At 42.8% G+C, this 27,345-nt stretch overlaps 2 protein-coding genes across 5 annotated transcripts in view; both read right to left on the bottom strand.

Moving 5' to 3' along the window:
• pias1b (protein inhibitor of activated STAT, 1b) overlaps positions 1-12,614 on the bottom strand; it is a 34,778-nt gene extending 22,164 nt beyond the window's left edge. The window contains exon 1 of the mRNA XM_029256521.1: positions 12,558-12,614. Within this exon, the coding sequence (XP_029112354.1) occupies positions 12,558-12,581 (24 nt within the window). The 5' untranslated portion in view covers positions 12,582-12,614. The remainder of the gene's footprint in view (positions 1-12,557) is intronic.
• Positions 12,615-17,039: 4,425 nt separating this feature from the next.
• LOC108934535 (SKI family transcriptional corepressor 1 homolog-B-like) lies at positions 17,040-27,113 on the bottom strand. 4 transcript variants are annotated; one of them, XM_029256060.1, is made up of 9 exons: positions 26,955-27,113; positions 23,414-25,205; positions 22,506-22,602; positions 22,059-22,166; positions 21,838-21,909; positions 19,068-19,142; positions 18,666-18,740; positions 17,969-18,034; positions 17,040-17,575 (listed from the first exon to the last, which is right to left on the bottom strand). In XM_029256060.1, the coding sequence occupies exons 2-9, from the start codon at positions 25,193-25,195 to the stop codon at positions 17,478-17,480; spliced, it is 2,373 nt and encodes a 790-aa protein (XP_029111893.1). In that variant the 5' UTR covers positions 25,196-25,205; positions 26,955-27,113; the 3' UTR covers positions 17,040-17,477. The 4 variants fall into 4 exon arrangements, with proteins under 4 accessions (XP_029111893.1, XP_029111896.1, XP_029111894.1 ...); XM_029256063.1 differs by having other exon boundaries at positions 17,040-17,572; XM_029256061.1 differs by lacking the exon at positions 26,955-27,113 and adding an exon at positions 26,394-26,529.
• Between the last annotated feature and the right edge of the window lie 232 nt (positions 27,114-27,345).

The following is a 27,345-nucleotide window of genomic DNA, read 5'->3' as shown; positions in this document are numbered from 1 at the left end:
GGGTAGCCAATGCAAGTGTCTACTGTGATGTTGTTCCTGACAATGCAGGTGTGGGTTCTGAAGTCAGAGATGCAAAGGCTCAACACCTGAGTGAGTCTTATCTAGCAAGGAGTGTTAACGGTGTTGTACAAGGCTTGCCCTGTTAGGGCTTTATGAGGACTTTGTATACTGGCCAGCTCCTGGGCCTCTAATGCAGGTGCTTTTCAGACAGTGCAGCTGAGATCTGGGGAGAGAAGGGAAGTGAGAGGGACAGAGAGAGCGAGAGCATCTCTTGCACCTGTCCCTTATATAAGACTTGGGTCCCAGCTGGACAGAGAGAGCATACCTTTATTCCTTGTGCCAAGCTCAGCCCCCTGCGCTCTCCCCCTGGCCTCCCAGCTCACAGGCTTAGAATAAACAGCCAAATACGTTGTTCTCCTGTGCACCCTGGACATGCTTCTAATATCATAGTTTGGGCAGGGGGACACAGAGGACTGGTGGGGTCCAAAATCTCTCATCTTCCTGAAGCAAAACTCAACTCTGATTTTACTGAAAAGAGACTTTTTTGCATGCAGACAGTTTCACCTGCACAAGGTGACAGCTCACAGAAAACATCAAGATTGAGGGCCTATTAAACATACAGACCGAACCTATCCAACACTACACAAGTGATACACACATTGGTTTCAGTGTTATGAGTAGAAGCCAGAAGTTGTGTCTGTGTCTAACATTAATTTAGAGAAGGGTTTAACATAAAGACCACATACACTTGGGCTCTGACTGATTACACACACCCCATGTAGCATGCTTTCAGCTACCTTCTATTGTGGGAATATAAAATATGGGACTTTCTACATCCTTCAAATGCACACTTCCTCAGACACACAGGTTTGGCCACCTTTATGCACATCCATATGAGTGTGTGTGGACATGCAGTCTTTATATACAGTATTTGTTCAAAGCCCTGACATTAAGCAAGTCTATGCATGCAACTACATGTAGACACTTGCCCCCTCTTTCTCTTTCTTTGAGGCACAGGGCCCCATGAAGAAAAAAAAACTGGAATACAAAGATCATCTTTAAGGGTGTCTGCAGAAACTCCTGTCTTTATAACTGAGTGACATGCAGATAACATAAAAAGGCCAGGCAAATTTGCATACATCTCACAGTAAAGCCTTTTACTAGGCACATTTCCCAAACATGTGCCTCATAAGCGGGCAGAAGTGTGAGTGTTACTGTCCTTCTGTCCTTCCAGGCGACCTGGGAGAAGCAAAGAAACACCAAGACTTACCCAGCGTAAGCAACAGCCTTTCAGACATTCAGACATTCAGCCATTTAGCCCATGCCACCTACCTATATTCTTCTATAATGCCTAGAGCAGCATGCATTTCAGAGAATATATTATTAAACTTGGCTAGCTCCCACGTTCTTTACCAAATAAAGAATTAATAGCAGCACAGAAATTAGAACTAGCTTTGCAATGAACAGCAGGAACCACGCTGTCAGGAGAAGAGAACTAATCTACCCCCTCCAAACATCTACCAAGTCTTTCCATCTTATTAGTTCTTATCTAAGGAAAGACTGATTCAAAACAGATATGCTGGATCAGGATAAATTTAAATATAAAAAGTAACTCCCAGCAATTAACAGCTCATGACTTCTAAGGTGCTAAAGTAAATTTGCTATAACAGATTGTCAAGAATGTAGAACATTTTCTTACAGAAGGCACACCAGTTGAATGTGTCAATGCTTCATTCACCAATATGCAGTTAACTAAAGCACAAAAGGGATTTAACTAATGTATTCAAAAGTAAAGCTGCCTTGAGTTTCCACTTTATTAATGTAATACAACTATGAAAATCAATTTCCTGGTAGCCACCATACGCAGGTCTGTAAGGTCCTATTTTCATGAATACGGGCCAGCTTTACTGACTTACCATTTCCCTTACCTGCAGAACCCATCCAACACACCTGGGAGGGAGGGAAATGTAGCTGGGTATTCCTGGAATGAACCAGGGTAGGGGTGCAGCCAGATCCATTTCTACTGTTCCCAGGCTCTAAGGCTTTAAATCCTCATCACATCAGGAACATCTTGCTCAAAATATCCATAATTTTTTTTGTACATTTCAGTTTTCAAGTAGGCTTTGCTTCTTCAAATGAGACATTTCCTTAGTGCTTTTTATTATGCAGGCACTCAGATCGACATTTGCATGGATTTCTCTGCACTGTCTCAATAAAATATTTAAGACGACAGACTGAAACAGACACCAGCTGAGTGCACCACTCTCAAAGTTCCAGGCACTTCTACAGACAGCGATGGTGTACATGTAGGATTCCTGTCACCTGACTTGACTCTCAAAACACAAGGCTAAAATAAACACATTTTTAAATTCAAGGTAAAAGGGGAATGCAGTGAGCTAAGAATGACTTTTTTAAATATTGGGGAAAAAAAAAAAAACTAGCAACGCATATTGTGCAGTAACAGGATCTGTAATGCTCCTCTCACCAAGGGCAATGATAGGGTCACAGGAAATGGCTGCTTTAACATCACTGTTCCCTCTTCTTGTGAGCAATACAGCTTCCTGAAAAACCATAGGCTCTGCTGCATATTATCCTTTCTTTGCCTAGCCAACTTCAATGCGCAGAGACAGGGACACACACACAAGGACAAATACCCATACAGTGTAAAAACACAGACAATTTTTAGACTTACGAATAAACTAAACCCTACGTACACCTGTACACCTATAAAATAGCAGTCTTTGGGTAATCAGCTACTATACAGGCCAGGGCACGCTTACTGCATTACTTATCAAGATTACCTGTGCTTCCATGCAGAAAGACAGAGGTGTACTCATGAACCAAGAAACAGTCCAGAGGAAGAAGTAGTCATTCTGATTTGCTATGTATACAAATTGCAGCATTTAATCAGTGCGAGAGTGCAGAGGGTTAACTTGTTAAAAGTGCTGTAAAACCCACAAATGGGTAGCGGCTGCCCGGCTGGAAATAATCTGCACATGGGGGTTCTAGCCTGCTTCCCCCCCCCCGACTCCCCCCTACCATCATCTCAGTTCTCCAGAGAAAAACGAACAACAAGACCTCCAACCCAAGCCGTGCCCGCTCAAACTTGAAAAAGCTAAAGGGAAAAAAAAAAACAGCAGTCTCCAACTGTGATCTCATAGTTTGGGTCCAATTTTCACATACTCAAAAAATGTACATGAGGCACAGTCTCAAGTCCACAAGCAAGTGGGTATTTGGCTTCCTGACATTCAAGAACAAAGTTAAATAAATGCATTAAAGCCCACTCTTTGACAACTACCATTTCAAACAAACATGTAATGGTAGCACAGACAAGGGGGAAAAGGTGAGGTAGCGTGTAATATTGTACAACACAACCCTATCATTTCCATAGGCAGCCACTTGTGAAATGTAAACAGATTAAAGTGTTATTAGTCTGACTATACTTTGAAAATCATATGTCTGCATCTATATTTCTCTCTTGGAGAAATGCAACTTTGTTTTCTGGAGTTGTAAGTCGCTCTGGAGAAAAGCATCTGCCAAATGAATAAATGTAAAATAAAGCAATCCATGTAGTCCTGCATACGGCATATAGCCTGTACACTTATGGAGCAATTAAGATTCCTAAGGAATTTCAGAAATGTCCAATTTATATACAGCAGGTCCATAACTTAACTTTTGAGCAACAAACTTTGTGCCATTATGTACTATGGAAAGTATTTAGTTTTTATTTTTGCACAAAAACAGAGGTAACACACCTACTCAAGTACTGTAACAAAGCTTCACCCAAAGTGCAAAATGCAAATAGTAAAGGCTGCCTTGTGTTTTTCAAAAGAGTGAAGTAGCAAATAGTTAAACAAGCTTGAGCTGTCAGTGTAATGCTGCCTGCCTTCCTCTACCTCCTAGCTGATAGTTTTCTGCACTTTAAGGTAAATAACACAACTAAGTGTTTTTTTTCCTCTCTGCTTGTATTGGGTATAAATGAATTTTATGTGATGTGTGAAGAGGAGAGGAATCCCAGAACTCCAAATGAGCACGAAAACACTGGTCTATCTGCAGGCATGATTGATTGTTCTTTGTTTACAATGTGTCATAAATACTTCTGCCTGCGGACTCAAAATGCCCATTCATGCACCAGAGAAGGGAAGGGGAGGGAGAACATCCACAGAGCTGCTCATGTCCAAAAGTCCCGCTGTTGCCTCCAACCATGCATAGGTGTTCAGGTTTCTGATATTTCAATTATATTTAAGGAGACACTTTTCTCCAAAGTAACGTACAACTCTGTTACAGTTACGGTCATAAAACGGTGACCAATTGCATGCATCAGAAATTTAGAAGAGAGATTGTTGCATATGCATATCAATAAAATGAATACTTATTTAGCATTTACACCTTTAATAATTGAGTCATGCTCTAAAAACCAGTTTATGTACTTTTACACAGCAATATCAAAGTTCCTGAAAATGAAAGTAGGGACAGCTGGTAGCGTAGTGCTTACAGCTATTGCCTTTGGATCCAAAGGTTGCAGGTTCAATCGCCACCTCTGGCTGTAGTACCGTTGAGTAAGGTACTTTCCCTAAATTACTGCAGTGAAATTACCAAGCTGTATAAATGGGTAAATCATTGCAAGTTTTTAATAATTACAACCTTAACAGTGTAAGTCACTTTGGAGAAAAACATCAGCTATATAAATGTAAATGAATATTTACTGTACAGTGTAGATTCAAATACAGTGGTCACCCCCTCATCCACGGTTGCCGTTACCCACGGTCAACAGTGGTCTGAAAATATTAAATGGAAAATTCCAGAAATAAACAATTCATAAGTTAATTGCATGCCGTTCTGAGTAGTGCCATGAAATCTTGCACCGTCCCGCCAGGGACGTGAATCATCTCTTTGTCCAGTGCATCCACGCTGTATACACTACCCGCCTGTTAGTCACTTAGTAGCCATCTTGGTTGTCAGATAGACTGTCGTATCACAATGCTTGTGTTCAAGTAAGCCTTTCTTTTAATAAATAAACTTTATTTCAAAAAAGCTATACTTATGAGGACCTGGGCATTGGTCCTTTGTTTTTTTTTTTTTCTTCCCCCTATACAGAAGAAGAAGAAAAAAAAACCAAGTGTATATATAGGCTTCGGTACTATTTGTGGTTTCAGGCATCTGCTGGGAATCTTGGAACATATCCTCCGCAGATGAGGGGGGTACGGGACTACTGTACCTGCTAAAAACTGCAATAACCATGAGCAAGGTTACCAACTCAAATCATCTGAACTGCTCCCGTTTAAAAAAAAAAAAAAAGAAAAAAGAAAATTACCCAAATGTAGAAACAGGTAACTGAGGCCAAATTTTTAAAAATTAACTTCCCATAACCTGGCTGACTCTATGGAAATATGGTGACCCTGTAAAGATTTTTTGGTAGTGAATGGGAATTTTTACCATTTCGTATACAAATTGCATAAGAAATCTGAATATTCACTGGCAATCTCTTAAGTGAGAATTACATGTCAATCGAACACTTGTGCCAAAGAGTAAGCATTTTGTAGACTGATGTGTATCACAAGGAACAACAATAGTGAAAAGAGGTAAGTTCGTTTTTAGTAATTTCATGAAAAATAAAAATACAGTTTTAAATGTGCTCAAATATGTCTCACATTAAAGTGAGTTTGACAGGGTTTTGAAAAGGTCCTGAATTTTACTAAACTAATATATACTTTGTTTCTACAATTGTTCATCAATATCGCATTTAACGCCTTTATTCTAGCTCATACTAATTGCTCTATAATGTTGCTAAAATACATTAATTATGTGAATCAAAATTAATCATTTCTATATAAGAATGTTTAGTAGAAAAACAGTTAACATTAAAACTGTTAAACATGACAGGGAAATATGTGACACCTCACATGACTCAATGACTTTGCAGCACCATCAAAAATTTTTTCCTGCAATGCAAGTCTTATGAGTATGTCAATAAAGATGTGTATACTTTGTGTGTGCAAAAATTAAATATGTACACACAAACACAAATACATATATAAAGCTATCTTTTAATATTTCCCGCTGTGTGGTGAGTCTGGGGTTCGAGGCCTTCTTACGGTGGCTTGCGACGGACTGGCGTCCCATCCTGGGTGTGTCCCCTCCCCCTTCGTCCTTGCACCGTGTTAGGCTCCGGCTAGCTGTGACCCCGCTCATGACAAGCAGTTGTTGATGATGGATGGATGGATTTTTAAATTTATATTAGATATTTATATATCTTGAATATAAAGCTTAGAGGTTTTTGGTACCCTACAAGCATCTCTGGTAAACATTTGCATGCTTGAAATTTAATCCGTGCTACGGGCCTACGGCTACAGGATTATTTCCAATGCGAAATCTATTTAATACCACTACCATTAGTCAATACCACTAGAATGCAAAGGGGGGGGGTTAATTCCCTACCTACATACCCTAATTTTTTGGCCATGTTACTGGAACCTCAACATTTTTGTCCTGATAATAGCGTAAACATCTAACATTGCAAAACATCAGTGAAAAAGGTATCTGCCAAGTTACAGTTAATAATAAAAACACAAAGCCAACTGAAAACAAACCATGTTTCATGTTATTTCCTGCACTTGAAAAATTCAACTGTAAAAGTCCAATACCTGGCTGGATACTTTATAGTATGAATTTACTTTGGAACAGTAGGAAATCAGTCCTTCTGCATTCTTCCATGTCAATTTACTATTAAAAGTTTAATTAAAAAAAATAATTGCCAGTGGCATTTTAAATTTGTGAGCCTGGAGGTATGTATAAAATTGAGGCATACTGGAACACCAGGTCAATGAAGTGCTGGGGAATCCCAGTCACTGATGCATTTTTGCAAGCCACACACCCTCACTGAGGCACTGAAAGACTAAACGTGAACTCGTTGTCATAGTGATGGTCACTCCAGCAGCACAGCCTTAAGATAACACCACATCTTCCTCTGACCATGAGCAATAATAGACTACACGCCAATAACAGCTGAGTGCAGTAGGTGCCAAGTGTTTTAGTCCTCTAGATTGAACCTAGCTTGTGCACATCACACCTACAAAGGAAACAGCTGTTCTTTAGGAAGATGGCTTTATTGGTGCAGGTAATGTTGCCTGTACAGCAAAATTGGTGCTATAGAGCAAAAAACAAAAGATTGTATGCATGCTCAGGAAACTATCATCAAGCTTGAAACTGTACTAAGAGCAGCCCCACATGTTTCATGAAAGTGTAATCTCATTTCACCACCGCTTACAGGAGTCCTTCACAATATTGTATTTACTCCCGACCCCAGTAAAGAAAGCAACTGCCTTATTAGTGAGCTGATTGCTATGGGCAGAACATGCCGCCGACCTGCAAAACATCCCAAACCCATCTGTTACGGTTAAAGACGATTCACTGCATATTCCTAAACCTCACAGAAGATACGCAATGGTAATACCATAATTATGTTCCAAAATCATAGCAGCAGGCAGTTTTTTGAGGACAGGGGAACAATGCTTCAGCAGTCTGTATCTAGTCAATATACTGTATGGTATTACCTAGTTAACTAGCAGCTTCATGTGCAAACATGTAGACAGGCAGGCATCCTTTTACTGTACAATAGGTTTTTATAATATTAAGAACTATGGCAACAACATTGTACACTAGCTGCTTTTTAGACCCGTGCAGACACTCACAATCAATTTGAGTGGCTCTGGGCATGTAGAGTACAGGCAGTCCCCAAATTACGAATGAGTTCCGTGTCCTCAGTCTGTCTTCAAATCGGATTTTGACATAAGTTAGAACAGTTAGGTATTATGGATATCTAACGTAAGTCTTTCAAATGTTTGTCTTAGTACATCGTATATCATGTACCTTTCTATGCATAAAAAAACATTAAGGAAACACTTTGGATACGCTACAACATCTTTAATGTAACAATACAGTAATAATGATAATACATGTAACTACAGTATTTATAAGAGACGTAGAAAGAGAAATGTTACTACTGTCATGACAAAGACAGGACACGGAAGAGGCTGGACCCAAGTGCAGGATCATTTATTCAGAATCAAAGGACTACACGTGTTCTTGTGGTCAGGGATGGGTGAATGGTTGGTCGATCAACGAACTAACAGAGGCGACGATCCAAAATTGTAGTCGAGGGAGAAGGCGGGAGGTTGTTATCAAAGACTTGAAGAGCAAAGCGAGGAAAATTTGAGAACGTGAGGGGGAGGTCTGGAGTACGATTCCGCAACTGGGAAGAAGTGTTTTTTTGTAGCCGAGTGCTCTCAGAGAGAAAGAGAGAGAGAGAGCATTAAAGAAACTTTGTTCGCTTTTCCATTGTTTGTTGGTGTTCCACCTTTCGCTTTATCATTTCCACTCTAGTTTCAATCGTGATTGTTTCCCTTTTCTTGTGATGCAAGTGATGGTGATGCATCCATTTACAATTTGGTGCCATGGTTAGGAGGGTAAAAACAAAAAAAAAAAAAAATTAAAACCAAATACCGTAACACATGAGACAACAGGAAAATAAGGAAGCCGACAAACCGCTGTAGACAAGCAATGTTCTCATGCACGTTGTAAAGTTGTGCCCATTTGTTATTATGAACCATTGTATATACAGTAACTCAATTTTTTCCCCCAAAAGTTTTCATTTGATTGTTACTTAAGGGTGACAAAAAAAAGAGAAACTCCCAGTCAGTAAAGGGGTGATTTGTAACTACAAGTTGTATGCAAGTCGTATTAAAAAAAATTCTGCATTTAAAATGCACTCAAACTGCACTGAACTACTTCACCCACCTACCCTCTTCTGCTACTGACATGCACACATACATAAACACACACTTCTTACTGTCTTAATTAGCTGAACTAGATTTGGAATTTTCTGCTGTTCTCTGCACGCTCGTGATTCTACAGGGCTGAAAATGCTGTTTAAAACATGTTTCCACAAATGAAATCAGAATCAAAAATAAAAACTAAGACAGGACAACTCCTAGTAATACTGGAAAGGTCTTGCAAAAATTATTACACGTGACTAAAAATAATGACTATATAAAATATTTAAAATGTTATATCTGTGAGAATGTTCTCAAACTGACAGATTACAGCAGAAATTGGACCAAAACAATGACACACCTACATCACATTTGGTGTGTGAATTCCACAATACAACTCACATCAGACAAGAATTTCAAAAATCCAAAATTTTGTCACAGTAATGATAATGTTATAACCAAACATTTGTGTTCTTAGACAAGGACTGTTCCTCACATTTAGAAAATTGTCTATGTGCTGACAACATACTGGTAAATAAAAAACAGACCATGTATAATATTCCAATATGGCCTTAGGAAGGTAACTAATGAAATTGAAGGTTACCATTTCTCCATATGATGGAAGTGAAGCATCACAAAATTTCTCAGCTGTTTGATTTAGACCATAAAGGCAACATGATAACTGGTCTCCTGATAACTGGTTTTGCATCTGATCTGTGATTATTACTATCCCTTATGGTCAATTGGTCCAAACTTCCACGTATCCAGTCTGTGACATCCAGTCTGGGTCCTCAGAATTTTGCCAAGTGAATATGTAAAAGAGACTGAGATGCAATGCATTGTGGGAACCGTGCACCCACACATTCAATTCCATTCTGGCAACCTATAAGCCTTGCTTTCATACTCATGTGTATTGCATGCCATTTTGCAGCACTGTAATTAAATGTTCTAATTATTTACTTAAATGTGACATATATCCATCTTCCTCAAGCCAGTCTATAGACAGAGTCAATTTAAAGCTAGAATTTAGTTATCACTGATGCTGTTTTAAAGCATTTTACTGGAATAACTTAATTTCACTTCAAGTACTTCAGTCACTTACATGACTAATGTCCCCTGTGTGTCTATTTTAACCACTAACCTTTAGATCACAGTTTAGATCTAAAAACTGTACTACCTACAGTTTCACTGCAACAAAAATGGCAAGAAATAAGACTGCAAGCATAGGAAATACACACAATTTCCCATCCAGCAGTACTGCAGTAACCACCGGCAATAAGAGTGCGCAAACCTGTCCACATCACACACACTGTGAGGGGCAGCCCCTGGATATAATCGGTGGGACCTGAGCACCTGAGGTTTGAAGCATAAGTGCTTTAAGCTTCGGCACTCATTCATAGTATGGGGTTCGGTTTTCTCCGGCACTACCCGCCCTCCAGTTCTCTCTCCCTCTCGCTCCACCCATACATCAACACTTCCAGATTCAGAAACCAATCCATGAACTGTCTAAAAAAGCAATGCCATATTCTGAACCATGCTATAATAAGTAGGACTTTTCCCACCATGGTCTTGCCAGACCATCTATACCATTCATCATAATATCAGATTTAATAATAACCTTGCTGCAGAAACTCTGAATATAAACCTACGGTTTCTAGTAAGGTTAGAAGACAGACAACCATAAAGTCACTGACAGCATGAAATCACTCCTTATGTGTTATGCAAAACACAAATACAAGAGAATAAGCAACAGAAGGGAAGCAGTTTCTGGCATTTCTAAATGCCACTGCACTTCCACCTCATGTTTTGGTTCATTCAACCATGTTTACTCCAACTGGTTTTATTTCAGCAGGGGATCTTAGCTTGTATTATGTAGTGGGTGACCTTTTGAAACCACAGTACAGGCTAGAAGATCAGAGAGCAACCCAAAAGTTGTTTCACTCAACAACAGATCACAGCCTTCATCACAAAGTAGAACCCCTTACTGTCACTTAATTTGAGGAAATCATGCACACGCCTAAAAATCTCGTTCTGTACAAGTCACTTTCAAGGAATACATATTATACATCATGGCAACGGAATAAGTGTTAAGAGACGTTCGGAATATAACTTTGAATAAACTCACTTCTCAGCATGAATACATGAGGGCAACATTAATTCAGCGGACGGATGCTGTCTTCAAAATGACTTACAAAGTAAGGTTTGCACATTAAGCTACTCACAGTGACTTACCTGATACCGGTTAATTTTTACTTAAGCAATTCAAAGTATGTCTTGCTCAAGGGCACTGCAGCAGCGATTTGAACCCACTTCCTTTGCTTCTAAAATGACAGCTCTAACCACTGCATCTGCTACCCCTACCCTGGTGTCTAATATATTTAAACGCAAATAGTATACCCAGAGACACACACAAAACCGGCCAGAAAGCTCACTTTAACCTGTCACCAGCAGCATGCATTTTTCTCACCAGCAGCAGCTGTGTGAGTAAGAACTTAGAGGACCCTGCAAGTGTTTCCACTGTTGAGAGCTAACACGTTACACAGCAGCAGTCAGACACATTGCTGATTAAAAAAGATGTTCTCTGTCTGCCTGTTACACATGAGCACATGAGTCATAACTAATCTCATTTATTATAACGACAGCCTATACTATAATATAGTAGCCCAGGTAGGGCGAACCTACTGACAGCCTACAGACCGACGACACCCACAATTAACATGTCCATCACATCATCAGTAGCAGGACCACGATGTGTACAGTCACAGTGTGAATCTAACGCGTTCACCAGCGCATAGTACTACTGCAACACGTTCTTCTTCACGCAGAAATAAATACGCGGTGAAAAATTATCATCGTTGAATCCTCCCGCCAACACAACAGCTGAGCGCATAGCGATCAAATACTCCACCTCCAAATGAACAACACTGATATTTGAACGATAACCGAGACGAGTGGAAAACGACGACGAGTGTATAATTATATTTTAACAAATTTACTTAAACATTTACAAGTAATGTTTATCATATTATGTTAATGTTACTCCCAACTCGGCGGCGAAAAGTGTAACGAACGAGGAGGAGGCTGTTGTGTTGTCTCTTCAACAACAATCCGCCGCTACGCGTGAGGCTCCGTCCGTTTCTGAGTTAATTTTTAAAAAAAAAAAAAAAATGACACGAATCCTTCCTTGCTCGACGACACAGCAGGGATCGCGAATTTCACTCTTTCGACGCTGAACCTCGCGTGAAACGTAGCTCCGGCGGTGGTGGAGGGGTGCAACGAGGCGTGCGGGGTTCGTACTACCGGCGGGATCCATCCACCGCTCCGTCCACCGCACACTGACTGACTGACTGACTGACTGCGGCCGCCGCCGCCGCTCGGCGGCCGTTAGTTCTCCTGACAGCGGTGAGTCTGCGCGCGCGCGCGCGCTGCCTCTTCCCCCTCAGAGGAGCTAACCGTCAACCACCCTTCGACAGGCGGCCACACACACGCGGTTCCCGCTCGAGCGACAGACGCTGGCCAACGTCGTCAGAGCGGAGGGGCTCGAGCGAGGCAGCGTCGTTCTAGAAGCGCGTTAGCTAGCCAGCTAGCCGCGAACATCAACAATAACATGTCCACATCTCAACAGCGAGCCGCAGCACCGAGCTTTGCGATCTCCACGCCACGGACAGGCGAGAAATCGGCTAATAAAGTTCCCCCGCGTTTTTATTAACTGCGGCGAAGCACTAGGTGTGCGTAATACCGACTGCTGAGCAATGAAATAAATAGTGGTTTGCTGCTACGACTTACCTTCAGTTCCGCACTCTCCGCCATCTTGTTCCTCTTGGCGCAGGCGTGATCAACCCCCCCTGCACGTGGGCCGGGCGTGTGTGACGCACAGGCGTGCGCGTGCACGGTGAGAGACGTGCGGTAGCTTGCGCATGTTACGAAACGAAGTACCTTTGCAAGAAGACTTGAGTAGCGGACCTCAGTACCACTGACTGTGTCGTGCAGTGTTTTGTCCAGTTGCTCGATGTTGTGAATGAATGTTTTCAGTGTTATTTGTACAAGTAGTTGTCGTTGTCTGATTGAATAGTTGGCACCTTGTCCGAAGCTGTTTCACACTTTTTGAAACTGCTCTGAGTCTGAACTTCCACTCTCACAAAAATCACGCCTCCCAGTTTGTAAATGTGTATTATCATAATGTCCCAGAAATAATAAGAAAATTGCATCTTGTAAGGACCGCGTGACAGACAATTTGATGGGACAAGATTAAATGTATGTTTTCTTTTCACAGAAACGTATACATGTGCAATGTTAGTTTATAAAACCTTGTTTCTTCCGATTGGCGTAATTTCTGCTTAGATAATGAAAAAGTACAGCAGTGAAGCAGAGGTTTTCAAGTCCACTGAGATAAATCTTTATGAGCAACAATAACTGTGCGATTATTTGTGCACCAGGAATCTGTTGGTGGTCACAGTAATGAGAATAACTGTTATGACCGCCAATATTAAATCACTGCATTTCAAAATACGCTTCTTAAAGGGAAAAATTAAATATCAACTTACGTTATTATTTACTTCAGTATAAACATCTTGTCCCCATGCCAACAATGCTGATTTGGGCAAAAATTTATGCATAACGAAAAAACGTAAGGGATTATTGCTCCTGTCTGGAAGTGTGGAATCATGCTTTGCTTTCTCGTTTTTTCTTATAACTTATTATATTAAAAATACTGACATGTTAAAGTAGTCCGACTGTCCATCACTTAATCAGGAAAAAAAGCCGCACCCCTGCTTGTAGTATTTTCTTTTATAATCGTAAAATATAATTAAATGAAAACACAAAAAGACGAGCGACGTCTGTGGCAAACAATGTAGAGCAGCGCGCGGCACCGCGGGAACCAGCTTCGTCGTGACGTCATTGTAAAATAATTGTTCTTGCTGTTCGGCAGTTTCACCAAGAGATGTCGCTCTCGCATTTCAAAAACCATATGCGATATTGCCCTACAATGTAAAAAAAGAGTGCCACTGGAAAATAACAAAAGGGGACCAGGAATCAATCTAAAATCGATGTGAAGTACAATCTGCATAATTAACTAAATCTTAACTTTCAAATAAAATGTACCTGTCTGCATGATTATTTCTGATTATTTATTTCACCAATGGGAACACTGGGATTAGTAGTGCTAGTATGTACTGGGACTGGGAGTGCTGAGTACTGGGATTGGAGACAGAGAGAACTAGAGACACTGATCCTCCAGAAAAAAACTGTATATTCAGGTACTCATTTAATGTATACTAGTGGTATGCGACAAATGGACCGAACCCAAGAATCACGTGTTTCCATCCAAATCTCTCCGGCTGTTGATGTAATACACTTTTCATATTGTTCTCTGAGATTCTGAGATGTACATCGCTCTGAAGAAAAAATGTCAGCTAAATGAACGTTTAATGTATAATATAAAGTAAGTCACCGTAGATCTTTTCAGTAGGCCTATTAGAAATTGATGAATATTCCAAGATGGATTTATTTCTTATTTTATTCACAAGAAACGCAAATAAATCTCTAGTTTTGCCACCAACGGTGAATTGCCCACAGTGTTGTGTGTGTGTGGCTACCCTGCGATGGACTGGTGTCCCCCCAGGGTACCCCCCCAGCCTTGCACACAGTGGCACCGGGATAGGCGCCTTACCGCCGCGACCCTGACCAGGACAAGCAGTTAGTGCTGGACGGATGGATGGATGAAGGGATAGTTTTGCGTCTCGCCAGCTGACTGGCCCAAAGAGAGCTGGCCAAAAAGACATTACTTTTGCACAAATACACAAAATTCAACATTTACATTGATTCAGTGGAAACTGTTACAAAACGACAAGGAACAAATATCTGCACTGTTACCTGCTGGTTACATCAACCTTCCTCTTCGCACAGTTGCACTGCTACAGCTGCTTATCCACTTAAACAAGCCTTTCGAACCACTGACCATCAAAAATAGCACAGATAGACAGAGTAAGTGGTGAGTGTAAGAAGTTAAGTAAAACCACTGAATTTAGAACTTGACCCATCTTTTTTTCCCCCCTTTTTTTCCATCCCTGAAATGTTTGACTGGGCGGCTGGGGCAAAGGCTGTAACAGGCACCGGCCACCCGTCTCGCCGCCCGTGATCAGAACTTGTCCGTCCATTCAGATCCTGTAACGGTTTGCCCTGAGCAGGGAAGCGGTGATCGGGAGCCTATTCCGGAGCCATAGGGTGCAAGGTTGAAGGGAGGCGAGTACAGCCTGGACGGGACCCCACTCCCTCGCAGGGTAGCCACACATACATTCACTCATCACTAAAGGCAGTTTTGAACCACCAATTCGCCTGAACTGTATGTCTTTGGGAGGAAAAGAGAGCACACCCACTTTTGACACGGGGGAACATGGGGAGTCTGAGCAGGGATCGAACCCACTTACTGTCGCGCCACCCAGGTACCGTGACGAAACAGCGCTACCCGCTGCTCCTCCGTGCCGCCCCCGAATTAATGTGGCCAGAATTTACAAGTCTCTTTTTGCTATTGATTTACAGGGACAAAACACACTGAAGAATTTTCCTGCTCCCAACATGGGAGCTTTGTGGTTTTATTTCACATCAGCAAGTGAAGTCACTGAAGCTGACTTGAAGAAGCAGGAGATTGCAAAACTGGGAAATTATCAATATTCCTATAATTTGACACAGCAGCCTGCATTCCTTGTGTTCCAAGCATTTCTGTCTATGAAGACCTTTATTGGCGAAAGCCATCTCTGTGATGGGTGGCATCTCTAAGTGTAAGTGTCTTTTCTTAGTTACACCATGTTCACTGTTAAGGCCAGAGGAGAGTAGTTAAGAGTCTGGAATGAAGGACTGGAAACTGGGGACAAAATACTTTCTCACTAATAGAAAAAACACATTTTGTTAAATGTGGCCACAAATCCCGATAGTCATTATGACACAATATTTGTGTATTTAATTATTTGAATTTAGCGGGACTCTCAGAAAATATATTATTATTCCATGTCTGATATTAGGCCATTATGGTTTAAATTGTTCTTTAAGATATGAAACGTCATTGTAAAATCTCTGCCTTTAAGTAAAATCATTACATTGGGTATATTTATCTATTTTATGCGAGAATTTTATGTCATCTGTTTTCCATCATACAATTTTTCAAGTGTTTTTCCACTACATGAACTGAAATGAATGTGAGAAGCCCAGTTTTCCTTTTGCACTCCTACATTTCTCAGAAAGTCATCCTTTATGTCGGATACAGGCCAGCCTCTCTTTTTTATCGGCTTTTCGTGTTTGGGCAGCAGTTGGTGAAGTGGTTTGAGAAGGTTACTGAGTCAAAACCCAGATGGGAAACCGAATTTATGCCTTTGAGCAAGGTGTCAAATTGAACAGCTTAAATAAAAATGCCCATGTATGTTGCACTTTGGATAGGTATCTGTCAATAACACAAATAATAACAGTAATATGTTGTGCATTACTTAACTGAATTAGTTCTTGGAAAGAAAGTGTCTTAAAAATAATATGTTCAAGTTGATAATTTTTAAAAGAATTAAATGTCACAGTAACAAATTTGATGCCATTGTCACATCTTGATGTCAGTAAAAGTTTTGGATAATACACTGTGGAAAAAAGCAACATGGTACAGATGTAAATTTTGATACTCTATACCTCTGTGAAGGTAATTATCCTGAATTAATTCAGTAAAAACACTGAGATTTATAAATTAGTAAATATATAAAATGGGGATCTTGATGAAGCCCATTTAGGTAAAGCTGCCACAAAAGTGCAGAATTATTAGACATAAATTACATCACAAAAATAAATTGTCAGTCAACAGAATACTTAGAACTCAACTTTTTTTTGTATTTTACAATGTTTATATCATTAGCATATGAAATTTTGCTAATAAAATCGAAAAAACTGTGCATTACAATAATTACAACAATGATTCATAATGATAAACTTGGCTGATACATTTAATTCTCAAACAAGATTTTTTATTACAGACCTAAGTTAATAGGATATCGAGTTTAAAGTGCTTTACATCAATAATATACAAACTGTTTCAGATGAGAGCAAACAGATATTGACAACAACAACAAAAAAAAATAATAATAATGTAAAAATCCATACATAGGTTAAGTATTAAATCCAAATGAAAGAAATGAAAGGTACCATTTTACTAACAAAAAAAAGAATCACAGTATATATATATATATATATATATATATATTATATATATTAATTGCACATAGCCACATAATATATGCCAGCAGTAGTAGTATCTAAAGATGGTCATATCTTTCCAGAGGGTGGTACAAAATCCTCCAGAAGGGGCTCAAGAAGTTTAAAACTTTATATTAACAATCTACAGTAGATACAATGAACGAGCCGGGAAATTCCGCCTGCACTCGCTGAATCATGGATCATTATTATAATAATAATCTAGCGGAGGGAGTCGTTTGGTTCGGGGGTGTGGATGTGCGCTACCTGCGTCTTTCCTGTGACTGTCCGCTAATGAATCAATCAACGTGCGTCAGAGTCATACGAGCAGCGGCCACACGGGCGCGGAAACACGGGGCTTCGTCCGTCGCTGCTCGTCGTCCGCGTCGCCGGGGAAGGAGGAGCTCCGGCCGCCGGAGCGGCTCGCTAACTGTGCTGTCGCGTGCGCGTCGCTGCTGGGGGTGCGCGCTGCTGCTCCGCGCGCTACGGCGGCAGCAGGGGGGGCTTGAAGGAGCACGTGCCCGTGCAGTGGCGCGGGGTGAGCATCTTGCACGAGAAATGGTGTAGCGCGTCGTGAGCTTCTGGGGAGAAAGTGGATGGATCACTAGAAGAGCTGCGCGAGGGCGCCCCGGCAACCGTGTGACACTTTGTTTGAAAAACTTGCCACACGCGGCCGGATAATTCGTATGTATATATATATAGGATACAGTATAGCTGCTACTGTACGAACGATGCCACGCAGCTGGGGCAGCACACTTCTTAATCATCATGGAGTCAGTCGTACACAAAAATCGGCTGCACTTGCTTAAACGCTGGAGGAAGGGACAGGTCGACCCGCCGAGAGTAAACGCGGTAAACGAGCCGACGGATGAAAGTCGGCGCGCGTGCCACCACGGCCCACATCATCGTGCACGCGCGTCGTCACGCGCAGTCACGATTCCACCCGCTCCGGGCGTTACGAAAAGATCAATTACCTTTAAGTTTCTGCTGTATTGCATAGCGAGCCTTCCTCTCTTGGTCCAACTCGCTGCATAAAGTGTCTTTAGAAAGAAAAGAATGAAGAAGCAAATAAATACACGAACTAATAAAAGCGTGATTATAATTATTTGGAATAAAAGAGTGATACAACGACCGCTAAATATATGTGCCATTTATTTCTCATTTGCTTAATTTCATTTTTTGCGAACACATTTCGTATTGGGAAAAGGATCTCTAAAATGCACGGATCCCATTTGTTGTATTGAACAGAAGTAAATCACTGCGATCGTTTGCCCTGTCATCTGGGTTTTGGCTTCTGCGCCCCATTGAACGCTTTACAAATGGGACAGAATTAAAAGTTAAAACTTCACATTCAGTCCCTTGATTGTGCAGTTCGGGAAAAGAGACACATACGAAACGAAATCAAGTGTCGGACGTCACACAATCGAATCGTTTCAGTTTGGACTAAACTGGGAAACTCGGTACGTAATTATTTATTTCCTAACGTTGAACCTGGAAAACCCCCTCTTTTGTCAAAATGTGGACAATATATGGAATGAGCGTGGGATTCGTGTAATTTCGTGCAGCCGGATTACACGCTAAAGCCAGGCACAGTGAGTGAGTACCACGAGAGAGAGAGAGAGAGAGGAAGAGTGTGAGCAGGAAGAAGAGTGTGTGGAGTGTGTGTCTCACCTCGGACGATCTGCAGCTGCTGCACCATCTCCTCCCTGTAGGAGAGCTCTCTCTTCATCTGGTCCTGGAAATTGTCTGCACACAGACGAGAGCAAATCTGAGTCCCTCCACCGTTGCTGGACTCCCAGTTTAATCACCGTGACGATGTTGCTTTTCATTAATGATCCTCATAACCATCCAGGCACTCAGTTATATCCCCACAACACGAGGAAGCAGCAAAGTCCAGTCACTGAGTAACATACCGCTTAGGCGGTAACAAGTGAAAACAACAGGTCAGTTAAGCCATATTCTGTGAAGACACATGAAAGCGTGATTATGGAAACAGGAAAAAAATAGCCCGTATGCTTCTGAACCCACAGACAAAAGTATATTGGAGCACATATTTTATTAATGTTGGCATACCTTTCAGACTCTGGAATTCTCGTTCCAGCTTTTTTCTGAGTTCCACCTGTTCCACAAGCTGTCTCTGCAATTCATCTGCAAAACATATTAAAATAAAAGAAAAAAAAAACATATTTTATACGACACGGAACCAGCGAAGACTTAATTTTCCAGTGTCTTCAGTTATTCAGATTCCCTAGAAGCATTATTCCTTTAAACGGTTACTTTCAGAAATAAAAATGATAATCTGCAGGAAAGAGACCAAGAGGATGTTACGTTTATTCCAGCACCACAGTTAATGGTATTACTGAGCGAACTGTAACGGTGTGTGGTAAAAACGGTGTATGTAAGATCCACGACCGTAGGATAATTATTGCTTTAGGGTGAAAAGAGGACAATTAGTGTAGAGTAATAAGGTGGACTGAAAATATCGCTAATTCAGAAAAGAATTTTAAACTGGAATATTAAATAAATTATTCTAACAAATGTTGCGGTAGGCTAGTACTTCTCTATAAAACACACAATAAACAACTGCACGTAATAACGCTTAAAAATTAATATATAACTTCTAACACGCAATAAAAGTGACAATTCTGGACTGCTTGGCAAAAAAGAGGAAAAAATAAAATGAAATTTATTTAAAGAAGAACTGGCTGCTCGAAAAAAAAAAAAAATTTAATCTGTTTTTCGGCCGAACTAACTCGTATTTACATGTGAAGTACTGAACCGTTTCAGACACACAGTGAGACCAAGAAATCTAAAAACATTTTAAAGGTTCATTTCAAAAGTACTAATGGTAGGCAAAATTTAAAGATACATTTAATGAATGGTATTTAATCAACTCCTCTCGGCATATTTTTAAATGTTATTTGTACCCCAGGAGGAGAGTCACACCAGGTCTACAGCGCCCCCCATCGGTCTCAATCGGTCTCTATGAAGATTGTCCGCGCGCGTGAGCATAAAATATTGTGTAAAATGCGGTGTAGACGGAGTAATTACATAAGTTCGGTATTAAAATGACACAAGAAACTGACATCTTGTATATCACCGCCGACAATTTGGAGAGAATTCCGGTACAACAGGCTTATTAAAATCTGTTACACTTTTTAAAGTCGTTCGAGTTTTTTTTTTTAAATTGTTTTCTAGAGTCGTCTACGTTGGTTGGGGCTTAATGTTGCTCATTTTTAAAATTTAACTACAGCAAACCAGCTTTGACGTTTGACGGTCAGCGTGGAGAAATGGAGATCATAATAGACGGAACAGGATCATGTACAGCTCTCATCATCATCATCATCATCATCATCATCATCGTCACCACCACCAAATGTGATTTTTGTAAAAACGCTTCAAGAAAACTCGAAGAGTGTCGGAAAACTACAGTCTTATGCAAACAGGCATGATATTTAGGTCATAAAGCAGACATAAATATTGGGAATGAAGTAGGTCTGACGGACAAAACACTGCTGGCCTTTGCTTCTTCTTCTTGTTCTTCTTCTTTATTATTCTATTTTCGTAAGACTGCTGCACTAAGAGGTCGACCAGCACTTGAGAAGTATCTGGGCAGATGTTAAATCGTGCAGAGAACCTTAAACCCGTGTACGTAACCTTGGAAAAGTAAGTACTTCTAATAAGATAACCTGCACATAAGCCAGCAGCCATCCGTCAGAAGTGTGTGGCCCTGTTTCCCAGTAAAGTCGGGTAATCAGCTGTACAGTCATAGTTACAGCATGATTACCAAAGCAGCGTGCGCCTTTATCCCTCATCCCTCATCCCTCGTCCCTCATCGGTTATCCGTTATCCACCGGGAGCTTTTTAGCTGAGCGCATTAGCGCCGGGATTTCCCTGCAGGGACGGACGAGCGCCGAACATGAAACGGCCGAGCGACCGTGACGTCATGCCCTCAACTGCCCTTTTCCCCCAATGACCTTTTTCGATCCCCGCTGCCACCATGCAGACAACACGCGCAATTATGTTACATTAGGTGTTCAACCAGCAAGCGTTCCATTAAGCGTTTTGCTAGCAAGAAAATCCATAAAAGGTTCTTCCTGCAAATGTTTTAATAACACTGTGACAGTTCTATCAGTAAATGTTCCATTAAACGTTCCGTCGCTAAATATTCCATTAAATGTTCTGTTGAGCTGAGACACTTTTATTTCAGTCATGGGATTTCTAAAGGAAACATTCGGTACGAGCAGTTCTAAAATGAGCACGTTCATGCGACCTGGCGGCTCATTAAATAAAGAAAGTGAACGTCTCTATTTTACTGACAGTGACTCGGTAATAACAATTAAAGTCACAAGTGGCGAAGTGCATACTGTTATCTTTCTTTCCATGTGCCTCCCCCTCACTCACTGGAGCGCTGGAGCTGCGCACTGAAAGATGACTTTCTGGCGCACACAAAGTGCTGAGGTTTCTTTCCAAAGCCACTCGCTGTTTGTGAGAACAAGCTCACATCGCCCGCAATGCGCGCCACTGTGTTTCACCGTGTTTCACTGCTAGGGAAAAGCCACGAGGACACAGCAGCACCACCAATTCGGGGCTCATTTCTGCACCGTGCTGGAAAAGAGCAGTAATTGTCATTTGGATTTTATCACTAACGAATTGGAATTTTCGTTTATTAAATGGGTTTTCAAACGGGGAGGGGGGTTGCGTACGCTTAATTTTACTTAAATATTGGTATCAGATCTAAACAGCATTCTCCGTAATTTTAAATCTATATCGCAACAGAGAAGTTTTTCTTTTTTTACTGATGAGCGTTATTTACTGTTGTTCTATTGTGCGATCTTCTTACCTTTTGCCATGTTTTCTATATCTTTCTCCACGAGTATTACTCTGTTGACATCAGCGCGCACCACCTCCTCACCTGTGCGCACAATAATAAAACACACTGACTCGGGAAGGGGGATACACACAAGCACATTCAAACTCATCTGCGTGCACATGACATGTATTTGAAAAGGTTTTTAGAAGCAAGAAAAGGGAGCAAATGTCAGAGAGCGCAGACGAACCCACCCGCTGCTGCTTCTCTAGGACTTTCCTTGGACCCGCTTCCTCGATCCTCATAACTTTTCTTCAGCTCCGCTTCTTTTGGCGCAGAGGCGATGTCTTCTTTAAGAGAGTCTTAAAATAAATATAATTTTAAACAATTAAAAAGTTCTTTAAAATACTGCTTAACATTGTGATCTGAAAGTGTTTCGATAAAAATTATTTGAGGAGCTGCTTTCCTTTTTTATTCTAATTTCATTTTACAGTAGCATGCGTTATACGTGTCTGGGTGATTTATTATTATTATTATTATTATTATTATTATGATTATTATTATTATTGTTGTTGTTCTTCTTCTTCTTCTTCTTCTTATTGTTGTGCAAGACGATGTGATCAATATACAGCAACAGATGTTACTGGAGGTACAAGAGGGGTTTATTGACACTGCAAGGAATAAAGATCAGCTGTGTATACCGTTTGAGTCCAGTGGGCCGCACGGATAATTGCTGGTTGCTCCAAAATTAGCTGGGCCATTCGGGGCCATGTGATCATCCCTTTCACGTGCGTACACCTGTAAAATTAACCGGGTAATTAAATGTAATTACCCGCAATTCTCTAATCCCACGAAACCCCACAACCTTTATTCCTGTTACACATCTGAAACACCAGCGTGTGTGCGCGCGCGTGTGTGCGGGGAGGGGGACACGAGGCTAAATTGTGCACGGTTAATAAGTAACAATTAATGTTTTATACGCCCCAGTTTGCAGCCCTCCTTTGGCCCTTTGCTGTCGGGCCAAATTAGAACGATATTTGGGCTACAGTATTTATAAATAAACATAATTACGGACACTCTGCACAAATGGCGGCAATTGAAATTCAGGCTGGGCCAGGCGATGGAAGCTCTTCAAAGCCTCGAGCCCAGCGTCTCCAAATGTCCCCTCATTGAAAATTCATCTCATGTGAAGTGCACTAGATACCCTGTTATTTCTCCGTGCAGCGTGTAAAGCCTTTTGTGCTTTAATCTGTTAGAATTTCACATCATCTCGCTAGTATCTCGAATATAATATATTACCATCCATGCATGCAGAAAAAAAAAAAAAAAACACACGGACGGAGCACGTGTGTTAGACGCGTGCCACCGTTGCTGTTTTAATTAATAATTTTAATTAATAATCAGCGAGAGGAATGCTCTCCTCATGTTCTTTTACTGTTCACCCCGTGTCCCTCTGGAGATGTAGCCGGTGTCCGGATCAGTCGCCCCCCTCCTGCCTTTCCCCGTCATCAATGACTGAATACCGCGCTGCGCAACTTCTTACAGCAACGCTCACTTTTTTGGATGCGAGAAGCCGGTGGCCGGTGAGGCAGGAGACCCACTCACTCACCCCGTACAGCGCCGGGTGGTCTCCGCTCTCCGACGCCGCTTCCTTGTGGTGCTCCTCGTCCGCGGCGAAGGTCCCTCTCTGGGGCTCCTCCAGCGCAGCCAGAGGTTCGTTCCCAGCCTCCTCCTGGCTCTTTTCCGCGCCAGCCTGAGCCATGAGCAAATCTGGGGGGCTCTGGCGGTCCTCCACTGAGAGCTGCAGAGACTCGTCGTCTTCCGGCGCCCTGTTGGACTCCACGTCCACATCGGGCTCCTCCTCCACGCTGTCCACGTCTGGGGACACGGACCTGTAGCTGGAGCTCTCGCTCATGAAATCTGGAGACACATAGCCGGTGGGGCCTCCGCTGTACGCCTCCCTGTTGCCGTACAGTTTGGCGATGCTCTCGGCGTCCTTGACAACGGGTCTGAAGGCAGAGATGTAGCTCATCTTCCTGTGGGCGATGGGCACCCCTTCCGTGGATCTGGTCTCGTCCCCGGACTTGTCCTCCTCGTTCCTGGCGGAGTGGGTGCTGGAGCAGCGCTCGCTGTCCAGAAGGCTGTCCTTCGGCGTGTTGGTGCTCCCATCGCTTTGCTCAGACATGTCCGCCGGCTCACCCTGCGGCCTGACGCCCAGCAGCTCCGTGGGGGGTTTGGGCTGCGACTGCGGCGGGTACGGCGGGGGAATGGGGAGCCCCCCCGCAGCAGCAGGCCAGAACATGGGGAAGGACGGGTACACGCTGTCCTTCGCGCCGGGCCAGAACACACCCGACAGATTGTTCTTGCTCTGCTCCCCGACTAGTCCCACGGACTCGTCCTTCTTCTGGCACAGTCCGAAGGCTGGGAATCCGTACGGGTGGGGGAAGAGGGGCGGGGGGATCTTCTGCAGCATCCCGAAGCCCTTGCTCGGCACCGGGATGACCGGGTAGCTGCGCACGCCGCTCGGAAGCCCCACGGCGCTGCCACGCTCTTCCTCGCAGCGCAGGCTTTTGTGTGGGACCTCGGGCGAGCTCGTCTGGGGGAGGGCAGCGCCGGCGGAGCTCTGCTGCTTGAGGGGGGAGGACCGCTCGGAGGCGCTCATCGGCAGCGTCCTTTTCCGGCTCCCCCCATTGAACATGGCCTTCACGTCCTCCCACGCGTGGGCCACGTCCTCCGACACGCTTTTGTCCGTCAGCTTGAGGTGGCGCCTCCACGAGTTGAAGTTTGCCGCGTCCGGCTGCGTGTATTTCGACTCGGGGGTGCGGTGCGAGTGGAAGATGAACTTGTTGGGCGAGAAGTACATGTTGCAGTACGAGCACTTGATGCACTTGGCTCTCGAGCTGTTGTACCGCGCGGGTATGAAGCTGCCGCGGCTCCCCCACGCGCACTCGTGGGACACGTCGAACGCAAAGTTCTCGGGCAGCTTCGGCGGGTTGTGCGCCCCGAGGAAGGACTTGCAGAGGCGCTCGGCCTCGCGCTTCGTGATCATGCCACAGCGCCGCGACGATATGGGCATGGCCCCCGCGCGCCGCAGGATCTCGAGCTGCACCGGTGTGCACTGCACGCACGTGATGCCGAGCGCCACGCGCCGGTTGTGGATCTCGTTGTAGCTGTAGTTCTTGAGTAAGGTGTTGGAGATCTGCGCCAGGCAGAGCCTCTCCTGGCCGTCGATGACTAAGGAGACGATGGGCACCCCGTACAGCGCCGTCTCGCTGACCTGGTTCGGCTTCAGGGAGCTGGAGCCGGAGGAGAAGGGCTGCAGGTCCTGCTTGGAGTTCGGGGAAGAGCTGGAATCTCGTCCTGCTGGAAGCTGGCTGGGAATCGATTCCATCCCTGGAGGTCTGCAAACACACGCGAACAACCCCTCGGATTAGTGTTTGGAGCTACGCGCTGATTTTAGAGCTAACTTTATAGGGGAGGTGTTGGGGGGGGGGCATCACACCGCAACCATGCTCGTAAAAAATAAAGAAACAAATAATCACGGTCTTCAAAATAAATCGATCACGTTAATGAAACAAACAGTAATGCTGGTAAGAATAAAACAATCGTGTTTATTTAAAAAAAAAAAATCTTCTTATATTTAACAGTAAATTCCACTCTATTTAATATTGGATTCTATTCTGTTTAAACCAGTTTTATTTTTTTTTTCTAGTTTAAAGTAAATTTTACCCTGGCTGCGCGATCCAAATTAGGTCGTTTTTAGAAATCGTAATTGACGCACTGGAAGGAAGCTCTTGTCACATTATTGATTCTTTGTGAAAAAGCGATATTGCTTTTATCTTGTCTAACTGCACGTTTTTATTCCGCTTGTTTTACAATTATGTATACATGCAATTTAAACTCTACTCACACTCTGAGATAAAAAATATGTAATATTAAAATAGCGTAATTAATCGCACTGTTATTGCCATCGCAAAATTAAGCATAAGTACTTAAAAAAGAAGACTGCCAACTTCTCTATAAACGAGATGCAGAAAAAAAAGGTGACGATGGCTGGAAGAAAGAATAATTAAACTTTATAAACCGTTACAGTTAATTATGAGAAGGAAATGACCGGCGATGTCGGTGGCTCTTTTTTATTCACCACTGACCGCTGCTGTTTTAAATAAACTTTTTCCTTTTTTAAGGTGACGTAGTCTCGCTCCTGCTTTTTCGCCAGGATTCTTTAATCCAAATCAAATCCTAATAATCTGGATTAAGGTTTTAAGTAACACAGAACGATTTGCCTAAGTAATTGGTATTATTATGATTATTATTATTATTATTGCGAAGGAACTAAACAAAATCAGCCACGTACAGTGAGTATAATATTATGTTATGTTCTCTTCTTATCCGACCATTGTCTGCTTTTTGCGCTCCCGGGCGTTTGAGTGAACCGAGTGGCTTGTGATCGGTATGACACGATCCTCCTGTCCCCATCATCTTCACTGGGGCTCAGAGGCGAGCCAGATTACCCAGCTGTGCCAACGGAGACGGTAACGCGTAAAGAGCAGAAGGGAGCCGCTCTGAGCCGCGCCAATGAGCTTTACCTGCAGGAAAAGAGCCGCTGATCCGCTTTGCGTGTAATTACACAGACTGAGCCTCGGCCGCCGTCCTGTATAATTAAAAGAGCACAAAGGCGCCTTTCCTTCCATGATAACCGGGCGACCGTCGATCGGCAACCGCGCGTCGCGCCGCCGAAACGGGGACGCGTTTACGTGGAATCGTCACGTCTTCGCCCCTCGGGCCGTGATGTCGACAGGAGAAGGGCGAAAACACCGCGCTTCAGTACAACGCAACGCGTACGCGCCGAAATGAACGCGGGTACACACACACACGCTTACTTACACACTTTGAAATCATAATAGTTTGACGCCAAATGGAGCGGCCGCTTCATTAGCCCAAATAAAAAGTGCGCCCGATAATATATATATATGTGTATATATGTATATATAACATAAATATATAGAGAAATAACACACACACACACACACACACATATATATATAAAACATTTTTTTTTAATTAAAAAAATAGATGAGAGAGTGTTTACGAATGGCGAAAAGGGAGGAGTGCGAAACGGGGTGAAATGAGAGAACGAGCAGTCCTACCTTTTTTCGAGAGATGAAATCAGTGCTCCTCGGAAACACCGCTAACTAATTACACGAAACTGCTCACAGAATAACGCGGCGGTACCTGTCGGGGACCGTCCTGCGTGGGAGGTGAACTGCGTGGAGGACTGACGTGTTTAAATTTGGTCACAGATACTGGACTGTATCGGCCTGTTTATTTCTCTCTCTCTCCCTCCCTCTGCCCCCCCCCCCACTCCCTCCTTCTCTCTCTCTCTCTCTCTCTCTCTCTTTATCTATCTTTCTGTCGGAGCAGCGAGCGCACCTCCATCCTGCCCCACGCTCGTGCAGTGTGCGCGTGGGGGCGTGTGCGGGGTGCGCGAGGACAGTGGCCACGTGGCGAAGATCCATTGACAGCTGAACCAATGTCCAA

This window comes from Scleropages formosus, chromosome 11 (genome assembly GCF_900964775.1).
Source record: "Scleropages formosus chromosome 11, fSclFor1.1, whole genome shotgun sequence".
NCBI classification, from domain to species: domain Eukaryota; kingdom Metazoa; phylum Chordata; class Actinopteri; order Osteoglossiformes; family Osteoglossidae; genus Scleropages; species Scleropages formosus.
Note: the sequence above shows the minus strand (reverse complement) of the source record. Positions and strands in the feature narration are given on the sequence as shown.